Source organism: Spea bombifrons, chromosome 8 (assembly GCF_027358695.1).
Source record: "Spea bombifrons isolate aSpeBom1 chromosome 8, aSpeBom1.2.pri, whole genome shotgun sequence".
NCBI lineage: Eukaryota > Metazoa > Chordata > Amphibia > Anura > Pelobatidae > Spea > Spea bombifrons.
Genome location: NC_071094.1, coordinates 45,931,609 through 45,947,804, shown reverse-complemented (window position 1 = coordinate 45,947,804; position 16,196 = coordinate 45,931,609). Strand labels below are relative to the sequence as shown.

The 16,196-nt window shown below is 58.4% G+C and overlaps 1 protein-coding gene across 2 annotated transcripts; it reads left to right on the top strand.

Annotated features, from left to right (window-relative positions):
- The first annotated feature begins 36 nt into the window (after nucleotides 1-36).
- PAK4 (p21 (RAC1) activated kinase 4) lies at nucleotides 37-13,351 on the top strand. Of its 2 annotated transcripts, none has more exons than XM_053472356.1 (9): nucleotides 37-143; nucleotides 8,761-8,978; nucleotides 9,185-9,835; nucleotides 10,015-10,437; nucleotides 10,600-10,733; nucleotides 11,093-11,219; nucleotides 11,761-11,886; nucleotides 11,975-12,109; nucleotides 13,127-13,351. In XM_053472356.1, the coding sequence occupies exons 2-9, from the start codon at nucleotides 8,775-8,777 to the stop codon at nucleotides 13,280-13,282; spliced, it is 1,956 nt and encodes a 651-aa protein (XP_053328331.1). In that variant the 5' UTR covers nucleotides 37-143; nucleotides 8,761-8,774; the 3' UTR covers nucleotides 13,283-13,351. The 2 variants fall into 2 exon arrangements, with proteins under 2 accessions (XP_053328331.1, XP_053328330.1); XM_053472355.1 differs by lacking the exon at nucleotides 37-143 and adding an exon at nucleotides 5,692-5,935.
- The last annotated feature ends 2,845 nt before the right edge of the window (nucleotides 13,352-16,196 follow it).

The window sequence follows — 16,196 nt, the reverse complement described above, 5'->3', positions numbered from 1 at the left end:
GGCATGAGGGGGCGGTGCCGCGGAAGCTTGCGGCGTTGCCATGCAGCGGTCGCTAGGGGAGTCGGGAGTCCCCGGATATTGGAGCTTCTAGGACAACATGGCGCCGGCGGCCGGAGGACTGTGAGAAGAGAGTGCGGGGGCAGGTACCACCCGGGCAGGGAGCGGATGGGGCAATAGGAGGGGGTTGTGAGGGGTAAGAAACCAGACGGAGGGGGATTGTCGGGGCGTGAGAGGGCAAGAAGAGGAGGGGGGTTGTCGGGGCGTGAGAGGGCAAGAAGAGGAGGGGGGGTTGTTGGGGCGTGAAAGGGCAAGAAGAGGGGTGGGGGAAGTACTTGTGTAATGGCAGAGGGCAGTTTTACCGGGCGGGGGTATTAAGCGTATCTGTGTTACTTTACGAAGCATTGAAACCCGGAATGGGTGAGCGGCCTGGCCCGGGGTCAGTTGCCGAAGGTCTTCTCTGCGCTTTGGTTCATTAACTCCTGGGACATTTAGCTAAAAGAGGCGGCTGCCCTTACCGGGGCAAAGTGGGCCCTTATTCACTCACTTACGGGTTCCCACCTCCTCAGGAGCCTTTACCGAGCTTCATTCCTTTTATTGGCTCAACCTAGTGAAAGTCACACGAGTTTCCAGTGCCACAGAGGTCTCTTCCTCAGATGGACTCTGAATGTTGAATATGTGTAAGGGTGATCCTTAGATGGTCGGCGCCACAGTCCTGATGGTCAGCAGGTGCCGTTGGTTTTGGATCACACGGGGTGCGAATGTTTTAGTGAGCGGAGAGTTAAGGTTTGGGGCTTTTATTTATCGGCGGGTCATGTGACAGCCTGGGGTGGCTCATGGGAGCCGAGCTGCCGGTGGTATTACATAGCTGTACCCGGTGCGATAGTCTGCCGGGCTCTTTGCGGGGTGTGCTCAGTCACACTGGTCCCGATGATCCGCGCATGTTTCTGCTCCCTGATCCAGTTAACGCACTTGCCCCGGTTTTGCCCCGTTGTGCCTGCGCAGAATACCTTTGCTCCTTCCTGTAACTAGTTAACGATGGCTTTTTGCCCCGAGCAGACGCCCTTCATGCCGCATCCCCTGCTGCTGGTATCACGAGGGTTAATGCCCCCTCCATCTGCCCCAGGTGAGGCAGGAAGTTTGGCTGTCCCCTCCCCCCCGTGGCTTGGGAGTGACGGGGTGTAACAGGTGCAGCTCTCGCACCGCTTCTCCCGTTGTGTAAGGACTCGGTGCGAGCCACGACTCGCCGGCCGCAGACAAGTGCAACCCGCCGAGCCCGTCCCCCACACCTGTCATCCACGCCGAGCGCAGCAGCCGAGTCGCCGGGAATTACCCCAAGCATGTAACGAGAAACAGAAACCCGGAACCTGCCGACAGATCGGCCCCCAGCGGCCCCAGACTAATCCGGAAAGACTCAAACTTTAATCGGCCGTTGGTCTCGTCTTAGATTCAGGAGCCGTATGTCTACCCCATGCATGTTTAATACCCTCACTGTATTACCCTCTACCACCTCTGCTGGGAGGCTGTTCCACGTATCTACCCCCTCTCAGTAAAGTAAAACTTCCTTCCATTCCATCTCAGTCTCTGACCCTCTAGTGTTGGATTCCGGTCTCTTGTTGTAACTTTTCTCCTCCTTTAAAATAAATTTCCCTCCCGTCCTTTATTAAATCCCTTTATATATTTGAATGTCTCTCCCGTCCCGTCTCTTTCTTCTCTCCCTCAATTTTTATGCCTCAAATGCATCGTTTTACACTTATCAACATGAAACTGCAGCTGCCGCGCTCTCTCCCCCAGTCTCCTGATGTTTAACTGCAGCTGCCGTGCTCTGTCCCCCATTCTCCTAACATGAAACTGCAGCTGCCGCGCTCTCTCCCCCATTCTCCTAACATTAAACTGCCGCGCTCTCTCCCCCATTCTCCTAACATTAAACTGCCGCGCTCTCCCCCATTCTCCTAACATGAAACTGCAGCTGCCGCGTTCTCTCCCCCAGTCTCCTAATGTTTAACTGCAGCTGCCGCACTCTCTCCCCCATTCTCCTAACATGAAACTGCCGCGCTCTCTCCCCCATTCTCCTAACATGAAACTTCCGCGCTCTCCCCCATTCTCCTAACATGAAACTGCCGCGCTCTCCCCCATTCTCCTAACATGAAACTGCCGCGCTCTCCCCCATTCTCCTAACATTAAACTGCAGCCACCGCGCTCTCCCCCATTCTCCTAATTGAATCGCTTGCTGTCTGACTGCTTCCCCTGGGAACGGCCGCCGTTCCGCAGGCCTTGATATCATCCGCAGAGACCCGACCGTTAAGAGGGTCTTTATTTACACGCGGAGCGTCGCGGTGCTGAACGGCCTTCGGGTGGGGGTGGAATCCTCACTAGTGGAAGCTCTGACCCTAAGAGCTTGCACTTACTGTTGAAGCTGATGGAAGGTTCTGAAAGGGAATGGAATGCGCAGACACTTTCCCTTCCTGGTCACCGAGTCCGCCGGCCAGGGGGAGGGGGTAGTTAGGCTGCTGGTTTGGCAGGTGTCCCGGGTTTTGTTGTAGCGAGCGATGCTGCGTCCCGCGCCGCTTGCTGCTGTCGGAGTGAAAGTGTTTGTCGCCGTACGGGGTCAGGCGGTCACCGCTGGGAGGGAAGCCCCCGCCGGGCAGCAGCGCCGGCACAGAACAGATCTGCTGCTTACACCGTTTAAGGCGGGGGGGTGGTGATCGGCTTTGTGCTTAATACCCCTCCTGGCCGCGTTATGATGGAGTCGGCTTGTCGTTTACACCCCGCAGCCTAACAGAGTTTCCTGGACGGGGCAGTTCCAGGGGCATCTCTGACGTCCAGGGTCTGTATTACCCCCAAACCAACTCGCTCGTCTAACCGAGGTGAGAGAAGGCTTCTGTTAGGAGTATGGGGGGCAGCGCGGCAGCTGCAGTTTAATGTTAGGAGAATGGGGCAGAGTGCGCAGAAGCTGCAGTTTAATGTTGATAAATGTAAGATAATGCATTTGGGACATAAAAATCCCAGCCCAGGCCCCCGGGCTGTCAGTGACGACGGAAGAGAGGAGCTCGGGGGGGTAATTCTGAGGACTAAGCAGGCAGTGCGATGAAGCGTTGTATGGCTACAGGAATTAATGGCAGAAGCAGGGCCGGTTTATTGGCCTCACCTAGAGTAGTGGAGACAGTTCCATGTCTTCTTGGTAGTGTCTGCTCCTGGGAAAAATGCCCCTCCTATACCGCCCCAGTGATTGAAACCGCACGTGTATCGTTTGTGGACTGAGCTGCTCGTTGGTCTGTGAAACATATGGAGCATGAATGTGCAGTTTAATTGTGTGCGTGCGGGAATGTGTGTTATGCGGTGTGTGTGTGTGCAGAAATGTGCACGTGTTATGCGGTGTGTGTGCGCGTGTTACGCGGTGTGTGTGTGCGCGTGTTACGCGCTGTGTGTGTGTGGGAATGTGCGCGTATTACGCGCTGTGTGTGTGTGCGGGAATGTGCGCGTGTTACGTGGTGTGTGCGGGAATGTGCGCGTTACGCGGTGTGTGTGCGGGAATGTGTGCGTGTTACGCGGTGTGTGCGGGAATGTGCGCGTGTTACGCGGTATGTGTGTGTGCGGGAATGTGCGCATGTTACGCGGTGTGTGTGTGTGCGGGAATGTGCGCGTGTTACGCGGTGTGTGTGTGCGGGAATGTGCGCGTGTTACGTGGTGTGTGTGCGGGAATGTGCGCGTGTTATGTGGTGTGTGTGTGCGGGAATGTGCGCGTGTTACGCGGTGTGTGCGGGAATGTGCGCGTGTTACGCGGTGTGTGCGGGAATGTGCGCGTGTTACGCGGTGTGTGCGGGAATGTGCGCGTGTTACGCGGTGTGTGTGTGCGGGAATGTGCGCGTGTTACGCGGTGTGTGTGTGCGGGAATGTGCGCGTGTTACGCGGTGTGTGTGTGCGGGAATGTGCGCGTGTTACGCGGTGTGTGCGGGAATGTGCGTGTGTTACGCGGTGTGTGCGGGAATGTGCGTGTGTTACGCGGTGTGTGTGTGCGGGAATGTGCGCGTGTTACGCGGTGTGTGTGTGCGGGAATGTGCGCGTGTTACGCGGTGTGTGTGTGCGGGAATGTGCGCGTGTTACGCGGTGTGTGTGCGGGAATGTGCGCGTGTTACGCGGTGTGTGCGGGAATATGCGCGTGTTACGCGGTGTGTGTGCGGGAATGTGCGCGTGTTACGTGGTGTATGTGTGCGTGTTACGCGGTGTGTGTGTGCGGGAATGTGCGCGTGTTACGCGGTGTGTGCGGGAATGTGCGCGTGTTATGGTGTTACGCGGTTAGTCTGGATGTGTGGCAGACCCCCGGCTGATTAGGGGGGCTGTCTGGAGATGGTCCCTGCTGTCTCCTCTTACATTCCTCACATGCCTGCCCCCCCCCAACCTGGAGAATGTCCTACAACACCCTGTATCAGCCCTCGCCCTACACAGACCATTAACCCTTCAGTTGCTGGTGGATAGCGATATAGCTGTAACCCTTGTGCTGCCGGTGGGCGCTTACGTTGCTGAGAGTCGCTGTAATGTGTTTGTGGCGTGTCCGTGCTACACGCTGATAGTGGTTATGTCCGATTTCCCCCCTTATTGCCACCGGCTGGGGGTACGTCAGCGAGATGAATGAACTCCCAGCTGCTGGGGGATAATGCGTAATTCCCCCGTGACGGCAGGAAGGTTGGGGCATGTTTACTGAACGCCTCTCCTTCCCGTGGCCGCTTCCTGGCGGCTCCCGCATACTTTCTAGAAGGCGCCGAGTTTGGTGCCAGGACTGGGCACGGGGGAGGCGGGTGCCAGGACTGGGCACGGGGGAGGCAGGTGCCAGGACTGTACCCGCTGGGCACGGGGGAGGTGGGTGCCAGGACTGTACCCGCTGGGCACGGGGGAGGCGGGTGCCAGGACTGTACCCGCTGGGCACGGGGGAGGTGGGTGGATGCCAGGACTGTACCCGCTGGGCATGGGGGAGGTGGGTGGACGGGTGCCAGGGTGTAGCTGTGCAAGCCGTGGCAGGGTTTGGGAACACTCAGTATCTGGGATAACCCATAAAGCAGCCGGTGTGCATGCGCGTGAGTCTGTGTGTGCATGCGCGTGAGTCTGTGTGTGCATGCGCGTGAGTCTGTGTGTGCATGCGCGTGAGTGTGTGTGCATGCGCGTGAGTGTGTGTGTGTGCATGCGCGTGAGTGTGTGTGTGCATGCGCGTGAGTGTGTGTGCGCATACGCGTCTGTGTATGTATGTATGCATGCGTAAGCCGGTGGGGACTGTCCTGCTGTTACAGGAATCCCCGATTTATTGCTCTCCTGCGTTATTCAGCAGCGTCTCTCCCTCCGTGTATTTATCTTCCCAGCCTCAGATTCCTCGCCCTCCTCCTCTCCCCTCCACCCTCCCTCCCATGGATAAGGGAGGAGCAGCTCCCTGGCGTCATGAAACTAGTTGGGACTGTGTGAGGAAGCAGACGCCACGGACTTTATCATCACGCAGAAAACTGGCCACCAGAAAGCCGGGGGCCACAGACTTTACCACCGGATAGACAGCCGGGGGCCACAGACTTTACCACCGGATAGAAAGCCGGGGGCCACAGACTTTACCACCGGATAGACAGCCGGGGGCCACAGACTTTACCACCGGATAGACAGCCGGGGGCCACAGACTTTACCACCGGATAGAAAGCCGGGGGCCACAGACTTTACCACCGGATAGACAGCCGGGGGCCACAGACTTTACCACCGGATAGAAAGCCGGGGGCCGCAGACTTTACCACCGGATAGAAAGCCGGGGGCCACAGACTTTACCACCGGATAGACAGCCGGGGGCCACAGACTTTACTGTCTGCAGCTTCTATCCTTGCCTGGCCGGCCCTTGCCTTGCCCTCCTCCTCCTCTATCGCCTCGTCTGGTGGATCTATGGTGTCTGGAGGTGCAAGCGATGGTCAGAGTGAGTGCCCCTCCCCCGTATACCGTGCTTTGCCCCATGTTATGCAGGAAGTCACTGACAGCCCTGGGCTAGCGGCGCGGAGTGGGTGCGCGGCGCGGAGTGGGTGCGCGGTGCGGAGTGGATGCGCGGAGTGGATGCGCGGAGTGTGTGTGCGCGTGTTTCACGGCTGCAGCTCAGACAGCCGTGTGCGGCGGCGGGGGCCTCGTGAAGCGTCCCCCGTCGGTTTGCACGCCGGGTGTGTCCCAGACTTCTGAGGCTTGTAGTGAGTGCCGGGTTTGATGGTTTATTAGCTCCCTGTGAACCACCCAAGCCCTCCCGTGACAAACTCATGAGCCAGACTCTAGGAGGCTGTGAGGCGGTTCCATGAATCAACTTCTTTATTAACGGCAGTCCGTCTGCGGCGCTCGTGTCTTCCGTCTAATCAGCCGCGTCCCGCCGGCCCTGTTTAATGGCGCTAAACGCCGACTCCGAGCCGCAGGGATCTGTGCATCGCATGCGCAACCTCTTCTAACGCACGGGGTGTATGAGGGGCGCGGAGCGGCCTCTCCTGACCCTGCGCTGTTATTTGGGGTGTATGAGGGGCGCGGAGCGGCCTCTCCTGACCCTGCGCTGTTATTTGGGGTGTATGAGGGGTGCGGAGCGGCCTCTCCTGACCCTGCGCTGTTATTTGGGGTGTATGAGGGGCGCGGAGCGGCCTCTCCTGACCCTGCGCTGTTATTTGGGGTGTATGAGGGGCGCGGAGCGGCCTCTCCTGACCCTGCGCTGTTATTTGGGGTGTATGAGGGGCGCGGAGCGGCCTCTCCTGACCCTGCGCTGTTATTTGGGGTGTATGAGGGGTGCGGAGCGGCCTCTTCTGACCCTGCGCTGTTATTTGGGGTGTATGAGGGGTGCGGAGCGGCCTCTTCTGACCCTGCGCTGTTATTTGGGGTGTATGAGGGGCGCGGAGCGGCCTCTTCTGACCCTGCGCTGGTATTTGGGGTGTATGAGGGGCGCGGAGCGGCCTCTTCTGACCCTGCGCTGGTATTTGGGGTGTATGAGGGGCGCGGAGCGGCCTCTTCTGACCCTGCGCTGGTATTTGGGGTGTATGAGGGGCGCGGAGCGGCCTCTTCTGACCCTGCGCTGGTATTTGGGGTGTATGAGGGGCGCGGAGCGGCCTCTTCTGGCCCTGCGCTGTTATTTGGGGTGTATGAGGGGCGCGGAGCAGCCTCTCCTGACCCTGCGCTGTTATTTGGGGTGTATGAGGGGCGCGGAGCGGCCTCTTCTGACCCTGCGCTGGTATTTGGGGTGTATGAGGGGCGCGGAGCGGCCTCTTCTGACCCTGCGCTGGTATTTGGGGTGTATGAGGGGCGCGGAGCAGCCTCTCCTGACCCTGCGCTGTTATTTGGGGTGTATGAGGGGCGCGGAGCGGCCTCTTCTGACCCTGCGCTGGTATTTGGGGTGTATGAGGGGCGCGGAGCAGCCTCTCCTGACCCTGCGCTGTTATTTGGGGTGTATGAGGGGCGCGGAGCGGCCTCTTCTGACCCTGCGCTGTTATTTGGGGTGTATGAGGGGCGCGGAGCGGCCTCTCCTGACCCTGCGCTGTTATTTGGGGTGTATGAGGGGCGCGGAGCGGCCTCTCCTGACCCTGCGCTGTTATTTGGGGTGTATGAGGGGCGCGGAGCGGCCTCTCCTGCTCATGTGCTGAGCGCGGAGGTCGTGTCCGAGTCGGCCCTCCTCTGCCCGGCCGCTCAGGCATGCGGTTAATCGGTTACTAATTAAAGGCAGAGCTTGGAGGATCTCCATGCGCTGCAGTCAGCTTTGACCCCCCCGGGGGCAGATCTTTCTGGGGCTTCAGGAGTTTATCCTCTCGTAACCCACGTTTCTGCCCCCAGCCGGCCGGGGTAGTTATTATTATTATTATTATTATAAACAGACAGCAAATCACCTAGTTGGGTAAAAAAGCAAACCACGAACGCTGGCCCTTCTGGACAGCCGGCCCTTCTGGAGAGAGAGGGGGGGACAGGAGAGAGAGAGGGGCAGGAATATTTCATTGGTTGCCGTGGTGATAAAGCGGCTTCTAAAGCTTTACCCCACGTTTGCTTTTTAATACGTTGCGCATCTGAATATTGCCCTGAAATATTTTTGTGGCCCCTGCGGCCCCTGCGGCCAGGGGAAGATTCGGGTCGCATCTCAGAACTTTCATGGACCCTTTCTGCTCCTCATCCGGTTTCCGCCTCTAAATATGAATCTTAAAGGCTTTTTAAAATAAAAATAACAGAGGGGTCTCTGTGCCGGCGAAGTGCTTGCTTGGGGGGGGGCTGAGTAATACCCGTGACTTGCGGGGGGGGTGCTGTGTAATACCCGTGACATGCTGGGGGGGGCGTGTAATACCCGTGACTTGTGGGGGGAGGCTGTATAATACCCGTGACATGCGGTGGGGGGGCTGTGTAATACCCGTGACATGCGGTGGGGGGGGCTGTGTAATACCCGTGACATGCGGTGGGGGGGCTGTGTAATACCCGTGACATGCGGGGGGGGGCTGTGTAATACCCGTGACTAGCGGGGGGGGGGGCTGTGTAATACCCGTGACTTGCGGGGGGGGGCTGTGTAATACCCGTGTCTTATCCCGTGTATCGCCGAGAAGTCTCTTCCCGCTGTCACGTGATAATGCGAACGGACTGGATTTCTGTGATGTGGGGCGGGTGACGCCACGGAGGGCTCTCGCTCACGGCTACAAACTGTGTAATAATGTATATCGCGCTGAGAAATAAGTCGCTGGGCGTGGATCGCAAGCTCCCGGGATGTTTTGCACCGTGTTCACGCAGGGCCTCTGTTGTCTCGCGCAGGTCCGTTAGCAGCCATGTTTGCCAAGAAGAAGAAGCGCGTTGAGATCTCGGCGCCCTCAAACTTCGAGCACCGGGTCCACACGGGCTTCGACGAGCAGGAGCAGAAGTTCATCGGACTCCCTCGGCAATGGCAGAGTCTGATCGAGGAGTCGGCCAAGAGGCCCAAGCCGCTGGTGGACCCGGCGTACATCACGACCATCACACACGGCCCGCAGAAGGTGCGTACCCTCAGATGGACAGGTATCCCACCCCCGGGTCTCCTCCCACCCCCGGGTCTCCGGCCACGGGTCTCCTCCCACCCCGGGTCTCCTCCCACCCCCGGGTCTCCGGCCGCGGGGATCCTCCCACCCCCGGGTCTCCGCATCCCACCCGTTTAATCTCCCTGTTGCCCCCAAAGTGCTAACTCTTGTCCGTTTCCCTTCAGACCATAGTGCGCGGAAACAAGCTGTCCAGGGACGGCTCCTTGGCCTGGCTCCTCGATGAGTTTGACACCATGTCCGTTTGCCGCTCCAACTCCCTGCGCAGAGACAGCCCCCCGTGTCACCCCCGCGATGAACGGATCCCACTGGAAAATGGCGCCAGCGAGAGACGTGCCAGGCAGCCACGCGAGGACGGTGGCCGAGTGCCGGAAAGGAGCCGGACGGAGCACCAGGCGAAGGACAGGCACAGGGAAGAACAAAGGGCGGCCCCCCAACAACCAAGAGGGCAAGAGCCCAGCGCTAAACACCGTCCGCCCCCACCGGACTATCCCAAGCCCCCTGAGAACAGAGGCACGCGCTCGCACGAGCGGACGGACGCAAAGCGGGACTTCTCGGTGCCCGAGCGCGATTACAGCGAGCCGGCGGACAGAGTGCCGAGACGGGACAAAGAGGAGCGCCGGCCAAAGTCTGCTTACGCAGGAGGCGAGGGCAGCCCGCAGTCCCCCAGAGACAAGCGGCCCCTCTCGGGGCCTAGCATACAAACGCCAGGCACCTCGGCCACCGAGCGGGCCACAAAGCCGACCCAGCAGGCGGGGCGACCGTTTAACACCTACCCAAGGGCCGATACAGACCCTAGCCGAGGGACGGGCCACCAGGTAACAGGACGCGTGCCGCTCGCTCGTTAACCCGCGTAGCCGTGTTTCTCGTATTAATGCATGTGATGTATGTGGATTAGAACCCCGTGGGAGCCGCCATGTTGTCTTCCTGTTCTCCGGATCTGCAGGATTATTTCTCCCCGTTCGGTGTCTGACCGTCTCGTTCTAATTCTCGATAGGTGCCGGATTCTCGCTCCGCGGCGCAGCTGGATTCAAAAAGCCCAGTGGATAGAGGGTCTTCTCGGCCCCAGCAGGGCCATTCGAAACCCAAGCCCCCGGAGAAGCCTTCCCACGCCATCCTCGCCCAGCATAGTTCCGACCCCCAGCTCTCCCGGCCCCCGCAACCCCAGCCGCAGAACCCCGCGCAACCCCGTTCCCCGCAGAGAGAACCGCAGCGGGTGTCGCACGAGCAGTTCCGAGCCGCGTTGCAGATGGTGGTTGACCCCGGTGACCCCAGAACCTACCTGGAGAACTTCATAAAGATTGGCGAGGGCTCCACAGGCATTGTGTGCATCGCCACGATCCAGAGCTCGGGCAAGCTGGTGGCCGTGAAAAAGATGGACCTCCGCAAGCAGCAGCGGAGGGAGCTTCTGTTCAATGAGGTGAGATGATCTGCTTACTAGTGTCCTGCCCTGGGGGCCGCAGAGGCGTGGGGTGGGAGTCGTGGTGCCGGGGTCTGGCGGCGTGAGTGTTACTGGGAGGGTAGTGGTGGTGTTTGCTGCCATCTGGTGGTTACCCGGGGCGTTGCTTTCTCTGCTCTGCAGGTGGTTATAATGAGGGATTACCAGCATGAGAACGTGGTGGAGATGCACAACAGCTACCTGGTGGGAGACGAGCTCTGGGTGGTCATGGAGTTCCTGGAAGGAGGGGCGCTGACTGACATAGTCACCCACACCAGGTGAGTGCAAGCCGCTTGGTATTCTGAGCCGAGGCTGAAGAGCTGACGGTCTGTGTTATAGGAGTCGTTTTGGCTTCGGTTATACCTGATCGCGTTCCTCGTCTCGCCGGCCCCCCTGATCGCGCGCCCCGTCTCGCCGGCCCCCCTGATCCCGCGCCCCGTCTCGCCGGCCCCCCTGATCTCGCGCGCCGGCCCCCCTGATCACACACCGCCCCGTTTCGCCGGCCCCCCTGATCGCGCGCCCCGTCTCGCCGGCCCCCATGATCGCGCGCCCCGTCTCGCCGCCCCCCCTGATCGCGCGCCCGTCTCGCCGCCATCCTTCTCTGCTCTGTTGATGTTTTCGCCTTCTCTGTTTCCAGGATGAATGAGGAGCAGATTGCGGCTGTCTGTGTGTCTGTCCTGAAGGCTCTGTCAGTGCTTCATGCGCAGGGTGTGATACACCGCGACATAAAGAGCGACTCCATACTGCTGACACACGACGGACGGGTATGTACTGGGGACAGACGGCCACCCTCTGGGATTGCCACGGCTGCTGGGAGGCGGTTTTGGGGGGGGGGGGGTTCGTAACGGACCTGGTGCTGAGCGCAGCAACAAAGGTCAATAAGCCTGTGTCTGGATAAGTGATGTCTGGCCGCTTTATGCCCTGCAGTGCTGCCCCGCATGGTATTTACTACCTCTGCGACACACAAACTTTCTGCTGGGGAAACTCAGTAATTTGCATGTGTTGAGCGCGTACTCGCATCACGGGACTGGAGCGGAATAACATGCTGTGTACAGTATACATGTAACAGCGGACTAGTCCATGAGCCTGCCTCGCGTGCTCTGCCTCGCGTGCTCTGCCTCGCGTGCTCTGCCTCGCGTGCTCTGCCTCGCGTGCTCTGCCTCGCGTGCTCTGCCTCGCGCCCCGTCTTCGCTGCAGTCTCTCCTCGTGTTCGGTCTCGCACGTCCGTCTTCGCTGCGGTCTCACCCCTCGTTCTCTGTCGGCGTCCCCGCTCCGTCATTTAATGCAGTCTCTTTCCTGCTGCAGGTGAAGCTCTCGGACTTCGGGTTCTGCGCCCAAGTCAATAAGGAGGTGCCGCGCCGGAAGTCCTTGGTGGGGACCCCGTACTGGATGGCTCCCGAGCTGATCTCCAGGTTGCCCTACGGCCCAGAGGTGAGGCGCTGTGGCTTCTGGGTTTGGGGGTTGGGTGAGGGGGTCTCTTGTGTGCCCCCCATTCATAGCCTTCCCTTTCTTCTCTCAGGTGGATATTTGGTCCCTGGGAATTATGGTGATCGAGATGGTGGACGGAGAGCCCCCTTATTTTAATGAACCTCCCCTGAAGGCGATGAAGATGATCAGAGACAATTTACCCCCCAAGCTGAAGAACGTGCAGAAGGTGAGTTGGGGGGTCTCGCTGTTGTATACACTCAGCGCTCCACGCGTGAAACGATGGCCCCTGCCGACGTGCAGTAAAGTCATTCGGGTCCCGCGCCGCGCTGTAAGCCTCTCGGGTCTCTCTTTGCTCTGTGTGTGAAATTTGCCTCCGTCTGCCCCTGAAGGAGAGAGAATGTCCGGCAGATAGCGTGTAACACGTCTGCGGGCACAGATTCCACATCCATGATACACAGGAGCACGCCGGATGCGTGTATCAACCGTCAGGCAGGAGCACGTCACTCACCGGTGTAAGAGTAACCTGTTTGCCAGCGTGTGTTTTTATGGGGCGTGGACACGCGGTACAGCCGCACATACGTGTAAATACACACAGTAGTCATTGGCCGGGAACGGGTCTGGCTGGTTTTCTATTGGCCGGAAGCCGGGAGTTTTGAGGACGGGGGGCGAGGGGCCTGTATGTTTTACCCCGCTGGGCCGTGTCTTCTCAGTCGCTTGGCGCCGTATTTCCAGGGAATATTTTAGGAAGCTTTCCTCGAGTACTTCATGGGTTTTGAGTAAAAAGAGTCCTTTTAGACTGCAAGCTCACGTGCGCGGCCCTCAAAAGCCCTCTGATCCTGCCAGGAACTTTGTATAACGTGTAAGGCTAGATTGTAAGCTCACGGGACGAGTCCCCGACGCGTGTTGTATCTGTATGAGTAAATGTATGTATATGTGTAAGTTAATCACCCTATATTTACGTACCGGTAGTACAGCGCTGAGTAATAATAAATAACAACAAATAAACAAACCATGCGCGAGACAGAGGCCCTTTACCTGCCAGGGCTCTTTATGGTTTTTGGTGCCATTTGCCCCTGGCACGCTCCCTCCTGATTGGTTGCTCGCTTCCTGTTTTTGTTTTAATGAGTGTGGGGGGGTGCGGTTGGATGTGATTGGGGGGGGGGGTGTAAATGACTGTTGCCGGGTTACCGCGTCCGGGGCCAGGTTAGTCGGACTGTCCTAACGGCCCCTCTGCTCTCCGCAGGTGTCTCCGCTGCTAAAGGGATTCCTGGATCGTCTGCTGGTGAGAGACCCCGGCCAGCGCGCCTCGGCCAACGAGCTCCTGAAGCACCCCTTCCTGGGAAAAGCCGGACCACCTTCATGCATCGTCCCGCTGATGAGACAGAATCGCATGAGATGAGGCGTCGGGAGGGATTGGGGACCACTATTTCCTTACGGACCACCAAAGACACGGGGACTCGGGAGCAGTGACCCCGCAGCGCAGTATCTTATCTAGAACTTGGCCGGAAACTACTGAGCGTCAACAGCTAAACTCCCTCTCCCCCGCTAATGTTCTGTTACCGACCCGGAGCCCCCCGCACGGAGATGTTGGGCGCAGCGAGACCCACCGTTTGAGCCGAACCCGGACCGGCCAGAAACTTTGCACCCATTACCTGGAATTACACTGGAAAAAAAAACAAAGCGGCTTTAAACCGGGATTCCCGGCGCGGATCGGACTCTCCAGACATTGCGGGAACGGGATGTAAAGAGTCCCTCTGATTTGCCCGCACATCCTCATTACTCCGAGCCGGAGGAAAGGACTGAGCGCTGCCGCAAGCGGATCTTAAGCCCCCTGCTGGGCAATACAAGCCTAGCCTGAAACGGTTACCCCCGTCCCCTGGTCTTCCGCGTTGAGAGTAGTAGTGTTTGCGGGGATCTGACCCGTACGCTCCCCGAGCTCGTCACTTCGCGCGTAGGTCCATTCCATGGCTCCGAGGTCGGTATATATTCTGTAGTATCCGTTGCCGGGGTCCCTGCCCCCGTCGTCCATGCACTTAGCGCTGCCATCGAAGCCCGGCACACGGATTGTAGGGCGACGCCGCGTGATGACGTGACACTGGAACAGACATCTAGAATGTGAATCCCCTTCTTACCCAGAATCCCCCTCTCCGGAGTACAATGTCGGGGTCCCCACACAGCACGTAGCCCCTCTAAACCAACAGCCTGCGGCGGCCATAATGTGAAAAGCAGGGGCGGCCCTCAAGGGCCAGAGCTCCCTCGCCTCGTGATTCAGAGATGGGTTTTAATCTTTGCCCTCAAAGAGGAATGACCCCGCTAGTGAGGGTTTTTACCCTGCAGTAACGTGGGGGGGCATTTAGTACACATCCATGAACGTAGTGCCTTATTGCATTCGCACCATTATTTCCTGACAATCACCGACCATTTAACGAAGAGGTTTTTCCTCGAAGCAATACGTGACGAAGCCCCCCGACCCGCTGCGAGAGCCCCTCTGACCCCCCGACCCGCTGCGAGAGCGCCTCTGCCCCCCCCGACCCGCTGCCAGAGCGCCCCTCTGCCCCCCCTACCCGCTGCGAGAGCGCCTCTGCCCCCCCGACCCACTTCCAGAGCGCCTCTGCCCCCCCCGACCCGCTGCGAGAGCCCCTCTGCCCCCCCGACCCGCTGCGAGAGAGCGCCTGTGCCCCCCCCGACCCGCTGCGACTACTGTTTCTAGTTTTATACATGAATCTATATTTATAAAGCGTATGTTTGGGACCCTGCCGTATCGCTGCGGTGACCTGGAATCCATAGGCTGTGACGTTTGGGACCCGCAAGAGGATCGCAACTTCTGAATTCATTTGTATAAAAAAAAAAATTCAACTATTTTGCATTTTTTTTTTGTTTGAACAGAACTGAAATAGTTTTAGTTTTACAAATACAGTTTTGGATGAAAAAAAAGTGTTGTTGTTTTTAAAAAATGTTGTTATTATTTCTGTACCATCGCTGGCCGTGTGTCCAGTAGGTTACGCGTTCTGGTTACGCGCTCTGTGTGGAATGCACGGATTGGTCGATGAATGAATGAAACGAGCCGTGTGACAGGTGAGTGTCCGTGAGTCACCGGGGCGAGGTCACGAGGCCTAATCCTGTCATTCCTACGCGGCTGGTTATTCAACCCCAAAAATATCAACATGTGATTAGTCAGAGACTGGTGCCTGCTGCGAGGGCCCAATTCCGCAGCATGCGCAGCCGCCAGCCTAACGACCGGCCGCGTCTTCCTGCGGAGGGCGAATACAGAGAAGCGTTAAAAACCCCAAAAAACTGTAATGTAATACGAGCCTGCGGATCGGAGTAAATTATGCGTGTAAAACCAGGCCGATAACAGATCCCCTCTACTCGCTGAGGTATCCCCACTCCCGGGAGTGGAGCACATTGTGAACACGACGTCACTCCGGTTAATGTAGGGTTAGATGTGTCTTGGTGTTAGAGTGCCTGAGTGAGCGTTAGCAACGCAAGAGAAAAGAGGCAGGTAGTGTGTATGTATGTGCGTGTATTTATGAATGTATGTGCGTGTATGTGTGTGTGCGTGTGTGTGTATGAATGTGTATGTGTGTGTTTCATGTTAGAGCAGGTTTACGTGTGTTTGTGAGGGGGTGCTGAGGAAATTCTGCCCCCGGGCGCCATCAACGCTCAAGCGCCGAAGCCTAGAAGATTCCGGTCTGCTCGATCTCTATTGCCGGAGTCGTGTGATGCTCGTAGGAAGTTCAGCCGGAAGGAAGCGAGGCAGAGGCGCCCACGCTGCTCTTCTGCCCACGCTGCTCTTGTGCCCACGCTGCTCTTGTGCCCACGCTGCTCTTCTGCCCACTCTGCTCTTCTGCCCACTGCTCTTCTGCCCACTCTGCTCTTCTGCCCACTCTGCTCTTCTGCCCACTCTGCTCTTCTGCCCACTCTGCTCTTCTGCCCCGCTGCTCTTCTGCCCCTGTCTCTATCACAGACCCCCCTCTCGCTAACAGCACCCTTTCTTCTGCCCTACCCCCATCTCTGTCATCCCCTGCTAACCCTTGATGGAGACACGGGCTCGTCATACAAAGGCAGGCAAGGTCTGCAAGCTCGGTGCACGCGTGATATCGGCCGTGTTAGCTGGTCTGTCGCGGCACCGCGATAACGTTACATGCGACACAAAGCTCATTCTGTGGGATGTGGGGTTGCTGCCTGTCCCGGGTTGACCCGGGCAATCCCAGGATAAAGAAGGAAGGTCCGAGTCCCGGGTCTGCCTCTGTCTGGAAAGCCGTCGGGTTGGCGGTGATTTCTGATAGCGGAGGATGACTTAGTCTCGATCG

Excerpts from the sequence above, each read along its gene's own strand:
- PAK4 (XM_053472355.1), top strand. The coding sequence starts at position 5,905 with ATGGTGTCTGGAGGTGCAAGCGATGGTCAGA. Across the intron at positions 11,887-11,974 it reads GGTTGCCCTACGGCCCAGAG|GTGGATATTTGGTCCCTGGG; the intron begins GTGAGGCGCTGT and ends TTCTTCTCTCAG. Across the intron at positions 12,110-13,126 it reads AGCTGAAGAACGTGCAGAAG|GTGTCTCCGCTGCTAAAGGG; the intron begins GTGAGTTGGGGG and ends TGCTCTCCGCAG.